Below are 22,900 nucleotides of genomic sequence, written 5' to 3'. Positions count from 1 at the left end.
AACTAGAATTACTAGTGAAAATCTTTAATCAGACGTAAAGTAGCACGCGACCATTGAAATTTAGGAGCATAAGAAAATTTGAAACGGGGTAACGTATATCATTTAGAGCTCATGCGACAGGGAGGACGTTTCTAACTTGTTTCATGCGCTAGTACTATGACGGTCGCTTCTGTATTGCTAACCTGTAGTGTTAAATGCGAAAAAAAAAACTCTGCTTCTAGTTCTGTTATCCATCCATTGTGCAAGTCTCCAACGTCGATGTTAGAGATTTAAATTCTCTTCAAAGTGCGCGTCCATCGTTCTCCATTACGCATTCAAGCCAGCCTTTGTTAGACGCTAGGCAGCGGCTTCCTCATTGCTTCTTACATACAATCGAGCCTCGTTATAACGAAACGTTTTATGACAAAATGATGGGTATAACGAAGGAATGACAATTCCCATCGGGAGCTCGGACAAACCGGGCTATAATGAAGCTACGGCTATAACGAAAAGTAATTGTCGGGTGTAGTTCTTTTATAGGGTTAAGCAACGAAAGAGCGACCGACACGAGGTCGTCACCGTCGACAAAAAAGAGCAAGGTTATCCTGAAATTTTTACACAAGAAGCACTTTACGTAGGCTGTGCCGAGAAGCAGTGCTCCATAACGCCGTCAAATGACGACTATTATGACAGGTCTTAGGTAGAGTGAAGAAAAAATAATTTGTATAAACAGAAGCGCCCTTTCTAGATAATGGAAATCGCCAATTATGAGGAAGGCTAGTAGAGGCTATAGTTCGAGGATGCAACAGAAGAGGCGAACCTCTGGTAATCATGTCGGACTCGCAGACTGCCTGTCAGAATTTCCTGCGAGGCAGAATTGGCAAGGATGCTAATCCGCGTTCTAAGGCAAGGTGGCGCAAGAGAAGAAAAACATTCTGTCATGTGGGCACCGGGACACGCCGGCCTGGCTGGGAACCACGCTGCGGACGCCATTGATCGAGGACATTGCAACCGAGGGACTGCTGGTACGTTGGGACTCGAGTCAGTTACCCAGACGTACTGCGACATACTGGAGGAGGACCTTATGAGACTAAGGAGGATCTATCCCCCACCCCATAGCTAATCCACTAAACAGCAAACTGTAAGCTGGGGACACCTCCAACCAACAAAGATTCATGCTTGTTTATTGTAAATAAGAGACACCCCACTACCTAAAGGACCGCATGCCCATGGGGCGGAGAGACAGCCATACCATACTACACCACATGGGGATGCCAACACAACCCTGTAGTGCCAGTCATACACAATGTCATGCCGGAGCAGTGGGAGGTAACGCTGTCCAGCTGGGAACCCGGAAATCAGATTTCCCTGGTCGAATGGGCCCCAGCTGCTGCAGCTGCCGCAGAAGTCCTGGAGTAGGGTTTCCACCCATGAGGACTCCCAAGGCGCTATGAGCAATGTGTAAACGTTTTGTATCTCTCTCTCGAGGAACTGTTATAGTTTCTCAGCATATACTAGGCCACGCGAGCACTTCTAACACAACGTGGCACCGACCTGCCTTGGCCTTGCATGCTGGGAAGAGGCCTTGCTTCGAAGGTTACCCATCCGTGTCGTCCTCACCCCAGCGGTAGCCTGGTCGTGGCCGGTACAGTACAATGCCCCTTTCGGTGACTCCTGCCCCTTACTGGACTTTCTTCGAGAGTCCAGTGTGTACCTGTATTTATAAATAATACTTTTTGCCAGCAGGCACAGTGTCGCAATAAAAAAAAGGATAGCCTTGAGCGGAGTGCAGCCGCGAGATGGCGCTGCTGTCGACAAACTGTGACAGGAACCATCTCATCGTCATCATCAAACTCGGGGCGCGGTTCCCCGGTGTCCTGACGACTGCGTCTCGCGCGCATGAGCCCTGGCCGCTCGTGCAGAAGAAGAAGATCCGATCAGGAGAACGGTCTAGAAAGCCAAGCCGCGATTCAAGAGGAGAGATCTGCTTTCTTCACAGAGCAGGTAAGAGTGTTCTTGTGCCGCGTTAATTCATGGGCGGCGTAGAGATTGCGCAGCCCTTTACGCCCATGTACAAGGTTATGCGGCATGGTTGGCATCACTCATCGTGCCTCTGCGTCGGCGAAGCATCTTTAATAGATGTCTGATCCTCGTGTGTTCCCTGTCCGCGTTTCTCTGGCGGTTAGTATCAATTCCAGCGTCAGGCTAATGTAATCTGCGTTTTATAAAGCTGCCTTAACGCGTGTCTGTAGGCGCCAGGGGATTCTTACATAAGCCCATCACAGTGCACCTGTACACACGCGACGAATTCACCTTTCCTTGCCTTTTGATGCGCTACAACTCGGAACTATGAAGTAGGAAGCCCAAGTTTCGACGTTATTGCTATTTATTGACGTACACGGTGAACCACACTTAGGAATGAGCACGCTAGTGTGTGACCGCGCGCAGTCTGTCCTGCGCATCAGAGTGAAACGGCAGATGACGCAGATCACCATGCATCTTCAAGTTCTGTAAGTACGCAACGTCGCTTCACTGCGTGGCCGTGCTGGACGCACGAGTGCTTTGAAGAGCATGGTCACATATTCTCATTCTCGCATTAAGTGCGCATCACCGTGCGCGTGTGGGTTGTAGGGGATCAATACCTTGTGCTAATTTCGTACTTTGATTTCGTATCTTGCTCCTATTGATAGCCTCATTTTATTACTCTTTTAGACAGAATGTTCATTAACTATTCCACCTCGATCCTTTACTGGGTCGTACATTGTTGGGGGTACGTTTTATTACATTGGGTTCAGCACCGTCGGCATACATTTTCTGTACCTCTATCAGGAACTTTGTAACGGTGGCCTTATGGCGTTTAGGCATCAACTTCGCATGCTGGACGTCCAAGGTTCGAACCCCGGTGTCACCGAATACCCACCAATTTTTAAATAGGTACAAGCTTTCCCCTATCCTTTCTTCATTGCAATATCATTTTTAATGGGTATTCGACCCTCCCTGGTGCAGACCGAATAACACACCAGCCGTGTCACTCTTTGGCAAAGCTGTCGTTGGACACTTGAGATCAATGCCTCATAAACACAAGCATACCCTGTCCGCCATGACGCCACAAACGCTGTCTTCCTTGCATAGGTGAAGGTGGGGATTTCCTCTTCGAGGAGCGCACTGTCCTCCTCAACGGTCGAGAGATACCAGGACGAAGAGTCCTCCGCTGCCTCCAGCCAATGGCGAGGCGGCCCTCTCCAGGCGGGAGGGGAGAGAGAGGACCTCCATCGATGCTGTCCGCTGCCTCCCTGCTGCTGCTGTTCTGGCTGCTGAGTCCGGCACTCGTTGCATCGGCGCGGCGCCGACTGCAGCTTGATACCTTCCCGTCCGACGTCGTCTACGAACCAGACCCCACCTGTGAGTGTCATGCAGGGGGCGTTTTATGGCGACGGTCAGGTTCGGTGTTGGGTTCTGTAAGCGTGCAGAGCGTGGATGTGTTCCGCGAGGTAGGATGTGAGGCATTGGGCACAGAGCCGAAAAATAACACGTCACACTCATAATGCTGCCAGGTTTGCAATGCATGCGAATACAGAAGGAATATTCAGAACTATAAACGGGAACTATACGGAGCGGACTGACAAAACAGCCTGTACTTACACCTATTTATTCAATTGGCACTCAAATGAAAACATATATATTGACTAAGGCAGACCCGCCGCGGTGGCTTAGTGGTTAGGGCGCTCGACTACTGATCCGGAGTTCCCGGGTCCGAACCCGACCGCGGCGGCCGCGTTTCGATGGAGGCGAAACGCTAAGGCGCCCGTGTGCTGTGCGATGTCAGTGCACGTTAAAGATCCCCAGGTGGTCGAAATTATTCCGGAGCCCTCCACTACCGCATCTCTTCCTTCCTTTTTTTCTTTCATTCCCTCCTTTATCCCTTCCCTTACGGCGCGGTTCAGGTGTCCAACGATATATGAGACAGATACTGCGCCATTTCCTTTCCCCCCAAAAAAACAATGATTATTATTATTATTATTATTAATATTATTATTATTATTATTATTATTTATATTTTTGACTAAGGCACCCTACTGTTGCTGAAACACGGTCCTTCCTGTGCTTCTGAAGATGGCTGGAAGCAGAAAAAGTTATTGGCTAAACTAGTCCACGTCTCAGAACTCAAGCGGCTGCGGCTGCTGCTTAGAACTGAAGCGTCCTGCATGCTCTCTGCTGCACGGCCTTTCCAGCACGAACCAGGCCGGAGACGGCAGTCCAAGGTCCGCGCGCACCGCTTTGTCGCATGCTCCGCTCTTGCCGAGTACCCCGACGGTATACCGGTGCGACGCTCTTATCTGGTCTCGTGTCTTTCTGGTTTGTTTTCAGCTCCTTTCCCCGCAGCTTCAGATCTAATTCCCTTCTTTACTGGGTTAACAGTATTGTCCTCCTTAGGCGAAAAAGCCGTCGTCTGTGTGCGTGGTCTGTAGCCTGTGTGCATGCGTGCTTGCTTCTGTTTTGAAGCTTGCACCTCCCATGGCTCCAAGCAGGTCGTTACAATTTCCGGGTACCATCCTAAGTCCGAAGGGCATTCTCTTAGTATACCCTATGGAGGTTGCACATCCGGGCACCTAGCGGTGAAATACAGGCTTCGCCCACCGGTTAATTTGGCACCTGAGGTTACAAATTGCACTGACCTCGGTTAGTATGGACTCTGTGTAACAATTCACACCGTATAAGAAAAAGAAGAGAATATCGCAGGAATTGCACTAGTTTGTAACGCGAATAATCCGGCGTTAGAGGGCTTCCGGTTGCAAAGAAGTGCAGGCAATATTAGAACTGATGTTGCAGTTTAATTTGACGGGGTGGTAACGGCCATGTAATCAGTGAAATGTGTTGTAATGTGTTATAAATCTTTAATTAGATCTCGTTTGTGAAAGAAGAGGCTGATGCACATTTTTCTGGATGGTTTAGCTGCTTCAGTGTCTGTTGCGAATTGCAGCATTCACTGATGTGAACGCGATTAGTTAAATCTTCAAGGACCAGAACCTATAGGGTAGCAAGTCCTTGTCAACGTAAGAAACAACTTCCAGTGCCTCCGCCTATGCCTCCGCTGTCGGTTTGCGGACGCCGACGTCAAGGGCGCGATTAAAACTGTGGTGGAAAGAACGAAGAACAGCTGTCTCTGTGAAACCAAGCATAATCTTAGCCCATTCTTTCGTTTTTCTTCTGTTCTTCCGGTTTCCGTCGCTTCTTTTTCTTTTTGAGCAGTGCACCCAGCGTTCCTATAGCTGTTTTCGCTGCTTGAGGCTCCTTACCTCTTGTCCGCAGTTCTTCTCCCTTAGTAACGCGCTCGGCTACCCTGGCCGCCTTCTCACCTTAGTGTGCAGCTATCACAAAGCTGCCTTTCTTGTCCACAGTTCTCCCTTAGTAACGCGCTCGGCTACCCTGGCCGCCTTCTCACCTTAGTGAGCAGGTATCACAAAGCTGCCTTTGGTACACAGGCGAGCCTTCTTATCTTTTAACTGAACTGTCTCCACTGTGCGCGCAGAGTTCTATAATTTGGGCCGTCGAGCATTTAAAAAGAGCTGAACGCGCGTTGTAAAGATGTGAACGACGATGATTTAGTCGATCAGAGGAGCTGCGCACCAATCGCAAGAAACGACGGGAGACCGCTGCGGATATGGCCGAGTGACGTGAGGCATCGGAAAAAATTGCTCTTTCTGAACCGGCTATCTTTCAAATCCTGCACAGGCACTGGGATAGAGCAACGCGTAGAACACTGATATCGCGTAGAAAAGTGTTCCGTATCGCCCTGTTCCACAGGCTGCATCATCATACCGCTATATCTGATCACCTCATCCCGCAGCCAATTTATGTATTCCGCCGCATTGATCCTAATCACAAAGTCGGAACTGTGTTATTCAACACGCAATGCTTCTCACAGTCATTCCTGCCGCAAACCTCACGTGACTGGAACCACGTTCCCGCAGAAGTTGCTGGCATTGTAAATTATGAGTAGCACCGCGTAGCCCTAGCTAACATTGCATATTGAGATGCTATTTAACATTATTTCAACCAACTGTATTTTCTACCCACCGCGGTGGCTCAGTGGTTAGGGCGCTCGACTACTGATCCGGAGGCACCGGGTTCGAACCCGACCGCGGCGGCTGCGTTTTTATGGAGGAAAAACGCTAAGGCGCCCGTGTGCTGTGCGATGTCAGTGCACGTTAAATCTCCCCAGGTGGTCGAAATTATTCCGGAGCCCTCCACTACGGCACCTCTTCTTCCTTTCTTCTTTCACTCCCTCCCTTATCCCTTCCCTTACGGCGCGGTTCAGGTGTCCAACTATATATGAGACAGATACTGCGCCATTTCCTTTCCCCAAAAACCAATTATTATTATTATTATTATTAACTGTATTTTCTTTGTTTCTTTTTTATATTTACCCCCCGCTTCCCTCTATATAATGCCACTGGCCCTGAGGGGTAATGTAAATAAATAAAACAAAAGCGTTATTTTGTTAGTGCCTAGAATTTAAGATGTCAGAAAATTTTCGGCCAAAGATTCGGCGTTGGGCTTGCCGTGATTTGGGGAATACATTTTCTTGAGATCGCTTAAATTGAGGGGCGGAAGCGCTTAATGCTTAAATTTTTCACTTGGAATCCGGCCCTCCTGATGTGCCCTTCCTGATCCGCGTCAGCTTTGCGCTCTTGTTGCTGTGTGTTGGACACCGCGCAGAAACGGCCTCGTGACCTTTACCGCGCCTTGCAGACTGCCTGTCGCCGATCAAGCTCAAATTCTCCAGTAACTTCCGCGCGTACCACTTCGAGTCGTCTGAAGACGTCTACGAGTCCCGGATGCCGCGCCTACTCTACGCGTACGGCCATCTCGTCGCGGCCATCTTTGTGTCAGCGAAGGTGCCCAGGCGTAAGGCGGATATTTTGAACCCTTCTTTGATTAGCAGGCAAAAAAAGCGAAATAAAAACTTTCTGGGCATGCACTCGGAACGCCATAGGTTGCTGCGGTAATGCGTCGCCACTTGCGCTTAATTACGATTGGTGACGGACTGCCAAGCCTTTACCTTGCTCATTATTTATTTAATTAATACATATTTTATTTAACAACACTGCAGACTCCTAATACAGTCCACGCAGGAGTGGGCGAACTGACATTAAACACATCACTAATAGCAGCAAAACCAAAAATTGGTCGGGGTTCAACGCGACTTGAACCAAGTTATACAAGCGAAAGCTCTGTTAAGCATGGCCTCCATTGTTTCAAATGAAATGTCAAATGTCAAGGTCAGGCACCCAATGGTCATAGTCATACGATCACTTAGACTTGGGCCGTACCACCAGGAAGTTAAGTTCCGTTTGACCTTGTGATGCATTGAAGGTCATTGTCGATGTGTGCCCAATGTCTTAATTAAATTAAATGTCGAGGGTGAAGATCGGGTACACAATGGCATAGTCATACAATCATGTGGTCATAGTAGCATAACTTGGGCCATATCACCACGCAGTTAAGTTCGGTTTGACCTTGTGAGGCATTGAAGGTCATTGGCTCATTCGCGTCGAAATCGGAAGTTGTACCCCGAGGATTAGAGCTCTCGTTCTAAAAGAAAAAAGAAAGCCGACATTCAAGCCTTTCGGCGACGCAATAAATTCGCCTACGTCACTGTCAACAACCAATCCGAGATAACCTATTCTATTGAAACAGTAGTCGCGAAGTATGAACATTTAAATGCATGCGTATAAGCACGGTACTCTTGGATCATTTACACGTGATTAAAACGAGTGCTTGCTCGGGATACAGGAGGGCGGTTATGAGTCTAACACTTGCATCTTATTATTGGGCAAATTTACAGAAACTGTTTCCTCATGCGGTAGATCTAATAGTAACCTATTTATGCTATCAAGGCTGTCTTCTACTGGCTACAACTGCTGCTTGTACAACTTCCTCTTTAAAGCCTACCCGGGGGGCAAAGATAATTCATGCTATTGCCGACGCGGTCATGTACACAGTGTTCACTTATAAAGGATGTGAAGCAGAGGAAGACTTGGAATGAGTGTTTTAAGATGGGGTGAGTGACAAAGCATTATGTGATGGCGAAAGAAAACAGAGTCTGTGTAAGCGAAGTGATATAGAAAGAAGACCCCAGACCGCTTAAGGGACCATTAACGCTATCGAGTCATACGCCTAAGGAGCTTACATGTCCCCAAACTTTAAAAAGAACTTACAGACTAGCTTTTTTTATATACGTAGCCTCACCAGAAGCTCCTCTGACAGTGAGATTTACGAAAAAAAAAGTATTTTCATAAAATTAGTTTTGTGTGCAGCTTAGCAACACTTTCGTTTTCTTTTCCTTTCTGCGTTCCAGTGTTTCTAACGGACAAGTTCATCGAAGATCCGCTAGGTTACTTCAAAAATAACTATCTTTCGGTGAGTTTTTCTCGAAAAAAAAAATGTTTTCAGGCCGATGCTGTGAAAGTTGGATATAGACGCTGCTGGAGAAATACATTGCGACGGAGTTCCCATCGAGGCTTCTGTATCGCACCGTTGGCTCGTTCGTTTAATCAATATTAAAGGTAATAATAAACACTGGAATAATAATAATAATAATAATAATAATAATAATAATAATAATAATAATAATAATAATAATAATAATAATAATGCCTTTATTTTCCATCCCAAGGATAGAATCCGATAATGTATCAAATATTATCATTTGGCCTGGACTACCACATAAAGCACAAACATGCTTGAAAAGAACACTATTATGTTAATTGCTAGTGCAAGCTGCGGAGCCCATACGCATGATCGCTCCTCTCAGTACAAGATTTTTTGCATTAATATCTGTTTGAATAATGGCCACTACACTATTTCAGGTTCTCTTCTATACCATGTGGATTTCTCGTGTCGCTAAATTTAAACCCGATATTTTCACTCCATGCGTTTATAAATGGATACCGCCGCGTACACAAACACGAAGCGAGCCAACACACGGGAAGGCGTCCATAAAATAGCTCCTATTTCTAATTACTCGTGTGTGTTTTTCTTTAAAAGACTTCATAACTGGCTGTCTTAATGCGCGTATACAAAATTTAGGCTTAAAGATATTCGTTCTGAACATAACTGAGAGGCGGCGCCTGAAATTAACATCTGCTCCTCACAGCTGATGGGTGACCTCCCGCTCCTGGCGATGCTAGCGCTTCTGTGCCTCCTGCTGGCCGTCTTTGTACCCTTGGTGGGACTCGCGACGTTGCTATGCCGACGCCGCTTCGCCGGTCGAACAGACGCTTCGCCGCAAGAGGGCGCCGCTCCCACTGCAGCCGCCGGTGGCGGCGCGGGCGGCGGAGCCTCAAGTTCCAGCTCCGACTCTGAGCAGCCAGTCAACGAGGAGGAGCGTCGCCGAAACAAGTACTCGGCCGGACTACTGGCGTGCTGCATCATAATGATGTCAGTGCCGTGCATCCGCTGCTGATGTTTTGGTTCGCTGTTTCTGACCTGTAACTTATCTCTACAAAACAAAAATAGAGATCACTGCGGCTACCCGCATTGGAGGAATGTGAAAGCGTTAATTTCTTAATTCAGCCTCAATTCATTATTTGTCATTTTATTTTGATTCACACATTAATTCTTTAATTACACTAAATTATTTATTCAGTACCCATTTCGGGCTTTCCAATTTTGGCGCCCGCGTTGACTCTGCCCACATTTCAGGTTTTTCAAATTTCGCGCCACGTTGGGTCTGCCCGCACTTCCGGTTTTCAAATTTCGCGCCACGTTAGCTTCGCCCACACTTCCGGGTTTTTAATTTCGCGCCACACGGTGTCCTAGTTCCGCCCACTTTTGTGACTTTTTTGCCTCTAATTATTTAAATATTCACTATATCGACATAATTTTTTGCGCAGCATCCTCAAATCATCCTCTCGATTACAACCACCCGTTTGGCGCTATTATTTCAGAGTTGCCCACAACTGCTGCCGACGCATTTTGATGACACGTTTTGGTGACACGACCCCGCCAACGTAGCCTAGCAATGCTTTCGCATTAATATACGAGCATATAATTGAAGCTCGCCTGTGTCCGTGGACAAACGTGTGCATTCGCAGAACTGAGGAGTCTAGGGCCGAGATCCCCGCATCCGATTCCCACAGTCCACAAAGCGCGTCTCTGAACAGCCGTGATAAATAACGTCTTAGAAGTGTTTCCTGTGTGAAGTTGTATTCACCGGAAGATATGTCAACATTAAAATTCACAAGTATAGTTAAAATGTTTAAAATCAAGTGCACTTCATTGAATTTTAAGCAAATGACGCATTGTTTATTTCTGTATACAAGAAATGCTATCCTAATGTGTACCATTGTATGCCATCCTATAAGACGGTTGCCAGAAACCAGAAATAAAGTTTCTCTTATCGCCTCCTGCGTTATCGCCAGTTTGTTGAGCAGCACATTCCCAAACCAAGGGGAGCCAAGGATTTTTACCATTCTTCCTTCTCCATTCCGGCCCGTCATTTTAACTTCCCTGAGCTCGAGCTGGACATTTAGACCCACTTTATAGCGCAAATAGATGGAGCTATTTCACAGGAATTCGAGAGTACCGCAGAGAAGTTAGTAACTTATTACGCCTCTGTAGTTTGCCTACATCATCGTTAAGCTTAAGGAAAAGAATGTTTAGGATTTGTGGAGGAAGAGATAATAGCTTAATGGCTTTTTTTTTTTATTTTTGCCCAGGCGACATGTTAACGCCGTCAGCTTAAAATAAATTGGGGTCCAAGCAATTTGCTGCACCTGTTAAGGGCGAGAATTGATGTCACAGGAACTGGAACGAAGTCCGGATCGAAACAAGTCTTAAAAAGTTTCAGAATCAAAAGAAAAAATATTTCGCTAGACTAGTCAATCTGAAAAGTTAGACCTTTCGCACTCTTTTAATAACTGGAAATTGAGTCTGAACCATTGGACTTGCAGTAAATTCAATATGTTTTCCTAAAACTACAACTGAACCTTCCAAAACTACTTCGTTATAGCTGTTTCTTCGTTATACTGGTGCGCGACGTTGGTGCCGAGTATACTGGGCACAATATAGCTCATGTTTATAGCCACGCAGTGGTTATCTCATGGCGAGTACCCATTTTCATTAACTTTCCCGCAGGGGCCTGCTAGCCAGAATATGTCACCGGGTGACAGTAATGTGTGAGCATGGCTTGCCTGGCTACTTCGTAATTAATAGCAATAAAGACTGAAAAAAATTGGCAGTGGCTTAACTTCGCAAAAACCTGGAATTCAGCGAAAAGCAAGCACGCTTGCTAAGCGTCTGAGGCTCGTCCATGGCAGCTCCGCTACACGCTCTATATATACCCACTAGACCACGTGGCTATGAAGAGGAATTGCGTGGTTTTACGACACCCCCATTGGATGTCATCAAGTGGCTTCACAGCACCCCATCGGATGTTCTTAAGGTCAAATGTCAACCCAAAGGTCACCCTAATGTCAACTAAAGGTCATGGGTCAAAGGTTTGACACCATAAATTTACCACATATGATCATACGCGACTAGCGTGGTTGTGCTGAAGGTCGTTCAAGGTCGTCCTCCGGCCTACGCGATCACTGCTTTACCCAGCGTAGTGAAGCTTTTCGCTTCAACAGCGTAACTTTTTAGACAAGTACTAGAGGTAGAGCAAACACTACAGCGCGGTGTTGTTTGCCTTCGTCTATTCCTCTCTAAAAAGTTACGCTGTTTTCAGTTTTTACTGACAGTAACGTCTTTGAATAATGGGTACGCCACAGCGAAGGCTACCCCTCATTGCACCAAATGCAACTGATCTGCTGATGGCCGCCTTCTGGTGCACTAAAATTATTCTGTTCTCTCGTTTTACACCGCTGGGCCTTGTGATACAAGTGGGGCATGGATAGAGCCAAGCATTTCATACACACTGTCAAACGGTTTCAATAATGGGTTCGCGCTGCGAAGACGAAAACTGAACTGCACACGGCACCTGGGAAACAGAGTGCGCTAACAGCGGACCATGTACATGAGAAGGTTAGACATCACGGAAACTAGAATGATCTCGGCAACTCGGTCTCGATTAAGCGCTGAGCTTGTGGCTGTGTGCGCCGCTCAGCTTGCCATCGTTCATGTGGCCGCCTAACCTTTTTCCTGCGCACAAAAGTGCCGGCGTCAAAGCGGATACCGAAGCCGAATCTCACGAATCATCCAGATAAAATTTTCACGCAGGCTTCGAGGCGGGATAAACTTTCCGGAAGCCTTGTGTGGTGCACCCCAGAGCAGCTTGTGCGCGGTGATTTGAATTTGCCGCACGAAATCGGTACTGAAGTATTGGGAACCGTTAAAAATCGGCGCACTCAACGAGAAATTACCAAGCTTCGTTATGTCCCTCCGAGGCAAAACTTCGTTAAAACGTAATATGAAACAAATGGCCTGCTATGCCAGTTTCCAAGGGGCATAGCCATTGCTTCGTTATATCCCTATTTCGCAGTAAATCGTTTTCGTTATAACGAGGTTTGACTGTACATGTGTACTCCGTAGACTGCTTTCGCGCTCGACAGGAAGTTGTGACGCGCCAGATGGCGAGCAACAAATGAAATATATTTTTTTTGAAGCCATATACCCGCTTTGCACATTTGAGTCCTCAAAAAGAATTCGTTGTAAGGAGTACTCGTATACACGTGTCCGCAGCTTGGATCGAAATAGGGGAGTAGCCTTCACCTTACCCTTTCTCTTTTTCTCTCTTCCGCTAAGCAGGCTGTGCGCCGGTTGCTCGCTGGTCGCCCACCTGCACATGTCTCACGGCGCCAGAAACATCGTGCCGCATTCACGCCGACTCATCAGCGACGCGCTCCTTTTCTTCGACAAGACCAAACACGTGAGCAAGAAGGTCTTCTCGAAACCGTCGCAAAACATTCAACAGACTGTTCACGGGCGATCTGTAGATAAAGATGATTTACAGTGCATATTAATAATAATAAATGGTTTTTGGGGAAAGGAAATGGCGCAGTATCTTCTCATATATCGTTGGACACCTGAACCGCGCCGTAAGGAAGGGGATACAGAGGAAGTGAAAGAAGAAAGAAAGAGGTGCCGTAGTGGAGGGCTCCGGAAAAATTTCGACCACCTGGGGATCTTTAACGTGCACTGACAACGCACAGCACACTGGAGCCTTAGCGTTTTTCCTCCATAAAAACGCAGCCGCCGCGGTCGGGTTCCGACCCGGAAACTCCAGATCAGTAGCCGAGCGCCCTAACCACTGAGCCACCGCAGCGGGTTTTACAGTGCATCCTTTATGGTTTTTAGGAGGTTTAACGTCCCAAAGCGACTCGGGCTATGAGGGACGCCGTAGTGAAGGGCTCCGGAAATTTCGACCACTTGGGGTTCTTTCACGTGCACTGACATCGCACAGTACACGGGCCTCTAGAATTTCGCCCCCATCGAAATTCGACCGGCGGTGCCGGGATCGAACCCGCGTCTTTCGGGCCAGCAGCCGAGCGCCATAACCACTCAGCCACCGTGGCGGCGTCGGGTGCGTCCCTTACAAAAATTTCTTTAGACAGTCATAGACTGTCCATACACTTCTGTCTATACAGCCTACAGACTCTCTATAGACAAAGCCTAGAGAACAGTTTATATAGGCAATACAAATCCTATAGACAATCTATAGATTTACGTCTTTTAGTAGACTGTTGTCTATAGACACTCTACAGACTATGCACAGAGAAAAAGAAATATCTATAGGAAGGCAATAGAGTCTACAGACTGTCGATAGACCATTTTTGTAAGGGATGGATTGTCTGCAGTCGGCCTACAGAGTGACCCTAAATATCGTGGCAAAAGGAAGAGCCATGAGAAAAGGCCGTAGAGAGCCGTCAAATATATGGCGTTTGCGAGAAGCATACAGCCGACGGGGCTTGCTTCTAATTAATTGAGTGGGGCTTCCTGGACACCCGTGAAAGGCCAAGGCTCCCGAAATGGTGACGACGAGAGCTTCTATCAGCATTGGGAGGTTTTAAACGCTACCGACTTGAGAGGAGCCACGTCTCTTTTGCGCAGGAAATACTGTCAGCTGTATATTTCCGCTAAAGGCCGCACCAAGGTTTGGTACCGGCCTGCTTGATGAGAATAGAATAGAATTTTTTTTTGAGGGGGGAGGGATGGTTGCTGAATAGGGGTCTATATACAAGAAAATTAATTTTTTCATTTTATGGTGAAAAGTTTTCTTGTATGTGCGCTTCCAACCTGCAGAAATGAATTTCGTTGAACTATTTTATTTTTATTTTTGGCTCACCGTATCAAAAAGAGGCACCAGTAGGTTCGTATGTTAGGGTTTAATGTCCCGAATCGCCACGCGGACTATGAGGGACGCGGCAGTGTAGGGCTGCGGTTTAATTTAGACCGCCCGGGAATATTTAACGTGTGCTGTCATAACGCAGAACACTGCGCTTTTGCATTTCGCCCGTAGTGGAGGGCTCCGGAATAATTTCTACCACCTGGGGATCTTTAACGCGCACTGACATCGCACAACACACGGGCGCCTTAGCGTTTTTCCTCCATAAAAACGCAGCCGCGATGTCAGCGCACGTTAAAGATCCCCAGGTGGTCAAAATTATTCCGGAGCCCTCCACTACGGCACCTCTTTGTTTCTTTCTTCTTTCACTCCCTCCTTTATCCCTTCCCTTACGGCGCGGTTCAGGTGTCCAACGATATGTGAGACAGATAGTGCGCCATTTCCTTTCCCCAAAAAACCAATTATTATTATTTCGCCTCAATTTAAACGCGGCCGCCGCGAGCGGGATCCGAACCCTCGACCAAGGGACCAGCATCGGAACGCTGCCACTGCGGCGGATCCTTGTATCAGAGCAGATCAGCAGGAAAAGAAAGGGTGAAGCATTTGCAAACAACTTTTTTATCTACACGATCTCTCCACGGCCATGTCAAGGAACAACTGCTGGCAGCTCTTCTGGGCCACCCCACGTGTTAAAAATTCATTCCTCTATAGTTACACTACTAATATGCTTGGCTTCATTTTTGTCATTAGGGCCCTTGAAATCTTTCCGAAATTTCGCCCGGCACCGATCACACAATTTTGTGTTCTTCGTTTCCGCGTTTTAATAACTATCAAACTCTTCTGTCGTTTTATTGGCTGCACGGCGCGCTAGACTTGACGATGACTGTTACAGTTCGGGACCATCACGCCTGTATAGTTCTGGTGTTTCCGAATAAAAATATGGTTCTGCACCGTTAACACGACCCACGTCAATATGGACAACTCCACGTCAATAAAAAAATAAAAAGAAACCTAGGACAAGTTGATGCATCGCAAGAAGCATCGCCTTTTCGTCTCATCTCTGTTATGCTGCAGGAAATCGACATGCTCCTCGTGAGGGACTATAACACTTTCGAGGGCGATTTCAACCGAAGAATAGACAGTGAGTGGCGTCGACAATGAGCACAAGCTTGCCTTTGTCCACATTCTTTTCTACGATGCTCACTGTTCCCGGTATGCAAATTTACAGCTGATGCGAAGTTTTTCTCACAGGCTGCGTCGTCAAGATGAGTGAAGACTTCAAGGGCATAATCGGCGAGTCACCCATCGAAAGCGTCCAGATGGTCGTGAACCGTGAGTATCCGGAATCACTCTGACCACAGCTGTAGTCTGTTCTTTTCACGGGGCCAAACTTCTAGGGATGTTTCGTAACGAGTAAATAAAATTAAGCGATCAAGGGATCTCATGTAGCTTTGACACTTGTAAATAGGTCAGGTATAATAGACATGAAAGGGTTTTTCACTGATGCTTTCAGGCGCCTGCAGATGTCGCTCGCATCAGTAGGTGCTTGCTAAGTACCCTCTAATCAATGCTGGCGCGATTTGTGTATAACTACCGCTACCCAATGAGCATTAAAACTCCCTTGAACGTCCTGCGGACGTTTAGGATGTCCGGAGGACGTGGTAAGGTAGTTTCAATGCCCACTAGGCACAACGAAGTAATCGCTTTCAACTTCGTTATAACGAAGCTAAACTGTAGTTTCTTCTCCCTGGGCCGAGCGATCAAGGGATCTGATGTAGCTTTGACATTTGCAGGTAGGTCAGCTATAGACATGAAACGGTGTTTCAGTGATGCTTTTGGGCGCCTGCAGGTGTCGCTCGCATCGACAAGTGCCTGAGGGAGGCGACCAGCGCGACAGCCGATCTAAGCACCGCCATCCGGGAGCTGCGGGACGAGCGGGTTGGAATCCACTTCCGCATCGCCGCTGCTGTGTCCGAGTGCGCAAGCAAGACTCCCCTCCCACCCTACTGCAGGGACCTGAACAGGACCTCCGACCTGGTCCCTTCCCAGGCCGCGTCGCCCGACGAGGTATGTACGTGCGAAAGCCAACGCGTTTGCTCTGTGCATTGTCCCAAAAACGTACAAATAGCTCCCATATAGTGGCTGATAAGAGATGTGATAAAGATATAGCCCCTGCTGAGTATTCTTTTAGTAGAAATGACATTAGATGGGGCCACTTTTACACAGGAATGTTTAGCGCAGAGCGATGACAGTAGGTGTAAACAGAAAGAGAAAGAAAGAAAGAAAGAAAGAAAGAGAGAAAGAAAGAAAGAAAGAGAGAAAGAAAGAAAGAAAGAAGGAAAGAAAGGAAGGAAGAAGGAAAGAAAGAAAGAAAGAAGAAAAGAAAGAGAGAAAAAGAAAGAAAGCGAAGGAAAGAAAGAAGTAAAGAAAGAAAGGAGCAGTGAAACGACAATTTTCTATGCAAGTGAACAATTCTAACATTACGTTATGTAATACCCTATATTGGGGCCCTTGAGGTGTATTCTAAATAAATCAATATGTACGTTCCACAAGACTTCCCTTCCAGCACATGTCGAAATTTAAGCTCAGTCAGGTTTATGGTGCCGTTTCTCTTTACTGTTCAGAATTTGTATAGTACCGAATCAATGCGTTTACAAAATAATGAATCCGACAACCTGTGTTCCGTTTTCAGGTGTACCTGGGCGGTCTGAAGAGGTTCATGACAAAGCTGGACCTGGTGCAGCCTTCCTTTCTCAAGGACGAAGTGGACTTGGTGCGTTTCTGGTCCTTACTCAGCTTGTGTTATTCGGGAATTTAGGGTGGAGTTCCGAACCAGCCCGAAGCAGTGGAGAGACTAGCCACTCGTTGTTTCAAGTTCTTGGAATGCATTTTTGACCATCTTATAGTAGGAGTGAACTTATCCCACCCGGATGTGCGTTCTTAAACTGCCAAGATTTTAAAACAAAGTTCTGAAACTTTCCTTGTATGTTAACCGCAACAATTCCCTCGCATCCTTCGATCACTTCTCACTATTATCGATTTCTGGGTAAAGCGAATGTTTCTCGGGGGCTTCTTTGGGCCTCGAAGCAAATGACAATGATCTTAGCACGGACATAAATCCATGCCAACTTTGTCGGCACGCAGGCTGCACAGCTGCCTGTGACACCAGATGGAGTTCGGCACACCTTGGGGGCAGCAGCCAAGGGTAAGTGCTTACTCGCGGTAATCTTGGTAAACGTGGGAACACATGCTCGTCTAAGGCCTTGCAATGAGACGTGCAGGGTTATTTGAAAGTCCTCAGACCACAGGGCCGGCTTTTGAGACGCGTATGGAGAAATTTACGAAACGCGCTATCCTCGAAAGCCGAGGAAGGTGAGGAAGAGTTTCAGCCTTACCCCTGGGGACCTTCATAGCTTAGGCGTATTAGATGTATGACAGTACATGAGAAGCAGACATGGGGACCTTTGGACTTGTAACGAATCCATTGCTTATTTACGGCAAAGGAGCAATGTTGCTCCGTTGGGATATCAACTTTACGCTAGGTTTGATTGTGTCCCTGAAATAAAACTGAAGAACGGCATACTGCACCGTGAGTGTCAGTTGCATGTTTGGTAAAAGAATTTAGCCGTATTTACTGCAGCTGGAAGCGTCTGAAAGCCCAAGAGAGAAACCAGCGTTAGCTCTGCTGTCTCGCTGGCCGAGGTGTTAATCATACGTCCGGCGTTTTGAAATTTCTTTGTTTGGCGCATCACCCGTAGGTAGAAGAGTGACAACGGATAGCGAGCCCATAAAAGGAAAGCGAGCTTACTGTTTCACTGAGATATGTACGGAGGGATACTAAAAATAAAAAAACATATTCACAAGGACACCTCGCTAGTCGTAAATATAACACAATAATTGGTTTGGGGGGAAAGGAAATGGCGCAGTATCTGTCTCATATATCGTTGGACACCTGAACCGCGCCGTAAGGGAAGGGTAAAGGAGGGAGTGAAAGAAGAAAGGAAGAGAGAGGTGCCGTAGTGGAGGGCTCCGGAATAATTTCGACCACCTGGGGATCTTTAACGTGCACTGACATCGCCCAGCACACGGGCGCCTTAGCGTTTTTCCTCCATAAAAACGCAGCCGCCGCGGTCGGGTTCGAGCCCGGGAGCTCCGGATCAGTAGCCGAGCGCCCTAACCACTGAGCCACTGAGCGTAAATATGCATCTTAGTTTTTCGCACCGTTTGTACTTCAGCCGCCCTAGTATAATATCCCCCAATTCATTCATTCATTCATTCATTCATTCATTCATTCATTCATTCATTCATTCATTCATTTTGAAGACAGAAAACAGTTCAGCGCTACTATAACATCCAAGCTGCACTGCCTGAGGGGAAAAGCATCTCGGGGCATCTCTGCTGACGCATGCGCAGAGGTCAAGCTGGAGGTGGAGTACTTCGGCTCGGACCTCGTGGATCTCGTGGACAACTTCAACGTGGAGTGGGTGGAAGACCCGGGCATCTTGCATTCGATCGTGAGGGAGCGCTACGGCGGCTTCTTCAGGGCGGCCGAGCCCTACGTGCGCACACTGACCCCGGCCGGCGTGTCCTTCGTCGCCACACTCTTCCTGATCGTGTGCCTCTACTCGTGGGGGCTGGCCTGGTTCTCCTGGGGAACCGACGCGGTACGCCGAGCCGTCGTTAATTGCTGCATCATGCTCTGCACCCACTGTTGACGCTATTTTGTTAATGTGCAGGTGCGTTCCAAGTCATGCAGTCAGAACAATAAGAATGGGGTGGAGCGCATATGACAGGTTCTCTCAGATCATGAGTGGCACTTTACCATTATCCCTCAAGAGCAAAGTGTACAAAAGCCGTTATCTTACCGGTACCCACCTACGGGGCAGAAACGTGGAGGGTTATGAAAAGGGTTAAGCTTAGGTTAAGGACAACGCAGGGAGCCATGGAAAGAATAATGATAGGTGTAACGTTAAGAGACCAGAAGCGGGCAGAGTGGGCGAGGGAACAAACGCGGGTTGATGACATCCTAGTCGAAATAAGAGGAAGAAATGGGCTTGTGCAAGACATGTAATGCGAAGGCGAGATAACCGCTGGTCTTTAAGGGTAACGGAGTGGATTACAAGAGAAGGCAAGCGTAGCAGGGGGCGGCAGGAGATTAGGTGGGCTGACGAAATTAAGAAGTTTGCGGGCATACGGTGGCCGCAGCTGGCAAAAGACAGGGTTGGTTGTAGAGACATTGGAGATGCCTTTGCCCAGCGGTGGGCGTAGTCAGGCTGATGATGATGATGATTTGGCGTTCGCACTGTCCTGCTTACTTTTGGAAAACAATCCAGGGTTCGGTTACTCGAAGCAAAATTAGACAGCATAGTTACCACTCTAGTATTATTCGCAGTCTATAGTACCCGTAGGTAGCATAGAACGCTTGCAAAAAGCAACAACACTGTCTTCAAAGGTGTGAACTAGACGTCGAAGTATCAGAAAAATTGGTGGTGGTTTAGCTTTGGTTAAACCTGGAGTGACGCGAGCTACAGCTGGCCTTGTGGAACTTAGTAACGTGACCAACCACGTGATCAGCCACGGCGCCGCGCCGCCGGCAGCTGCTCCGCGCCACGTGACAGCGTGGCGGCGCCCCCACCGCTACGGTGCTGCCACGCTGAAGGCTCGAAATGCTACTGTAATGTAGCTATCACTCCAAAAAGAAACTAGCAGAGGTTTAACGCTTGTTAAACCTAGTGATACGAGCGAAAGCTATGTTAAGCATGGTTACGCATGGTTTGGCGCCGGAGTCGGTCCGGCGCGCGCCTCATCCATGGCGAGTCTTGATCGACCGAGCGCCAGCGAAGCAGCTGTTACACCCCCGCTAGACACGTGGGACAAGAAGCGGCGAGGCTCCGAGCGAACACAGCTGCGGTGCCTCTCCACAGCGAGTCGAGTGGTACGACGTCACCTGTCACACCTCCGCTCCGCCGGCTCAAGGTCAAACGCGCACCAAACTTGACCTTGGGAGTTGCAGTGCGAAGAGTAGAGCTTTCGCTCTCTTAAGTTTCACCATCATTGCAACTGTTGTGGCCAAGCTGCGACAGCAAAAAGAGAGGGGAGAGGTGAGATGCCTTTGGCTTGTCCTGATTTCGCTTTTGTGGCGATGACTTGCTCTTTGTCTTGCGCAGCTTGTTAGAGACTGGCGCTGTCACAACTGTGTGCGTGACCTTTAAGTCAATGCTATAGGGAACCTGCGCTGCCAAGGTGGCACTGCAATTGTTCCATTCGGTGACTCAAAACTGCTTTTGTCAGCCGCTTGGGCCGCTGCAATCGCGTGAACACATTCTGCGCGATTAGATACCCGCGTTTGGCTGACAGCATTCATTGCCTAGCTTCTCTCGGCGTAGCCCAGATAGCTGACTCACGGCCCGTGCGCCTTCGACAGAGCGCAGAGGCTCACGCCAATAAGCGCCTGAAGGTGGCGCGGAAAAGTACGAAGAGTACTACCCAAAACTGCTTGCTCTTCTCGCTAGGCAGTGTGTTATGGCGCTGCAATCGGCACAGCTAACTTCAGCGCAAGTTCCTCATTCGCTTATGTATGGTGTGCCGAGCGCGTTGTGTTTTCGATAGGTCGCAGTGGTTTTGCGCAGTGCTTTCCTTGCATTTGCTGTGACCATTGTTGCTTGCGCTAAGGCTTTTTTTTGCGCTTTGGCACCGCTTTATGCTGCTCTGCATGATTTTGATTGGAGGCGAGATTGTGTTGCCGCGTAAACCGCTGTCGTTTAGTCTGGACGACATTGCGTGCAGGGTTGGCACGACCGTCGCAACGGCGGTTGGTGTTTGGCGCTGGGGGGCTTCATCTTCCTGTTGCTGTTCGGCTACGCCATGCTGGCCACCGCGGTGGGCGTCGCGACCGGATTCACCCTGAAGCGGTGTGGCTGCGACGTCATGTCCGACGTCTCGCAGCCCGCCTTCAAGGACGTGCTCGGGGTGGCGCTGAAGGTGGCGCGCAAGAGGAACATCGCCAACGAGACGCGCAAGGCGCTGGCGCAAGTCGACCCGGAAACCGTGCACGACATCGCCAAGCGCTTCAGCCAGTGCCAGGAGGAACCGCTGAGCATGTACAACCTGCTGGGCGAACAGCTCATACAGAAGATCAGCAGGTCACTACGCTGCTCCTCCCTACTGAAAATGTTCGCACGACGAGTCCAGATAGACAGATAGATAAAGGGTAGGAGGGAGAGGCAGGGATGTTAACCGGAAAGGGGTTCCGGTTGGCTACCCTGCACTGGGGAAGAGGGATTAGGGGACTAAAAGGAGGAAGAGAGAAGGAGAAAAAGGCATAACACACACACACACACGCACGACGCTGTCACAATTTGTCACTCAATACAGTCGCTCTCAAGTAGGCAAACAGTGCCTTGTAATTCCCATTATATATATATATATATATATATATATATATATATATATATATATATATATATATATATATATATATATATATATATATATATATATATATATATATATATATATATATATCATGACGTCATGTAGTAGATTCCAAATGTTTCCATGCGTGCTTTCGATATAGTCCATATACCGCTTCATATACTCCACACTGACTTCATAGAATCCATATGAAAGCGTAGGGAATTATGGGACTCGTCTAGTTACGGTATTATATATATATATATATATATATATATATATATATATATATATATATATATATATATATATATATGGTTTGGTTTGTTGGGGTTTAACGTCCCAAAGCAACTCAGGGTATGAGAGACGCCGTAATGAAGGGCTCCGGAAATTTCGACCACCTGGGGTTCTTTAACGTGCACTAACATCGCACAGTACACGGGCCTCTAGAATTTCGCCTCCATCGAAATTCGACCGCCACGACCGGGATCGAACCCGCGTCTTTCGGGCCGGCATATATATATATATATATATATATATATATATATATATATATATATATATATATATATATATATATATATATATATATATATATATATATATATATGTGTGTGTGTGTGTGTGTGTGTGTGTGTGTGTGTGTGTGTGTGTGTGTGTGTGTGTGTGTGTGTGTGTGTGTGTGTCTATATCCCATAATTCCCTACGCTTTCATATGGATTCTATGAAGTCAGTGTGGAGTATATGAAGTTATATGGACTATATGGAAAGCACACATGGAAACATGTGGAATGTACTATATGACGTCATGCACTTTTTATGGAGTCCCTATGGAAATAATGTGGAATGCTTATGGACTCCGTATATGGACAAGATAAGGATTTCTATATATTTCTCCGTATCTTATGGACTCCGTAGTCCCTTAATGCCGTACGGTGCCATACGAGCAGCGCATATGGAACGTTTGAGCTGTGCGAAGTCGTCAACTTCTTTGCATTGGGCAAGACTTGTGTCCAATTTAAAGAGACGGTGAAGAGAAATCAATATTGGCGTAGCTTAATGGATTGCCACTTTTTAGTGGCAAAAAGTCTCTTATCACTGACAACACATCTAGAAGAGGCGACACGGGAAGAAAGGCAGCAGTCATTGAAACTGAGGAAACCATAAATTAATTTTACGCAATAGCATACACAGCTCATTCGGTCAAAAAGCCGTCGG

At 47.4% G+C, this 22,900-nt stretch overlaps 1 protein-coding gene across 1 annotated transcript in view; it reads left to right on the top strand.

The window, feature by feature from the left end:
* The first annotated feature begins 1,778 nt into the window (after positions 1-1,778).
* LOC144102226 (uncharacterized) overlaps positions 1,779-22,900 on the top strand; it is a 38,650-nt gene continuing 17,528 nt past the window's right edge. Inside the window, exons 1-13 of the mRNA XM_077635538.1 lie at positions 1,779-1,983; positions 3,112-3,381; positions 6,733-6,888; positions 8,342-8,403; positions 9,140-9,423; positions 12,733-12,853; positions 15,344-15,410; positions 15,521-15,601; positions 16,119-16,336; positions 16,962-17,042; positions 17,414-17,474; positions 18,683-18,933; positions 21,056-21,411. Of these exons, the coding sequence (XP_077491664.1) occupies positions 1,779-1,983; positions 3,112-3,381; positions 6,733-6,888; positions 8,342-8,403; positions 9,140-9,423; positions 12,733-12,853; positions 15,344-15,410; positions 15,521-15,601; positions 16,119-16,336; positions 16,962-17,042; positions 17,414-17,474; positions 18,683-18,933; positions 21,056-21,411 (2,213 nt within the window). The remainder of the gene's footprint in view (positions 1,984-3,111; positions 3,382-6,732; positions 6,889-8,341; positions 8,404-9,139; positions 9,424-12,732; positions 12,854-15,343; positions 15,411-15,520; positions 15,602-16,118; positions 16,337-16,961; positions 17,043-17,413; positions 17,475-18,682; positions 18,934-21,055; positions 21,412-22,900) is intronic.

This window comes from Amblyomma americanum, chromosome 8 (assembly GCF_052857255.1).
Source record: "Amblyomma americanum isolate KBUSLIRL-KWMA chromosome 8, ASM5285725v1, whole genome shotgun sequence".
NCBI classification, from domain to species: Eukaryota; Metazoa; Arthropoda; class Arachnida; order Ixodida; family Ixodidae; genus Amblyomma; species Amblyomma americanum.
The sequence above is the reverse complement of the archived record's forward strand: the minus strand, read 5'-3'. Positions and strand labels throughout refer to the sequence as shown.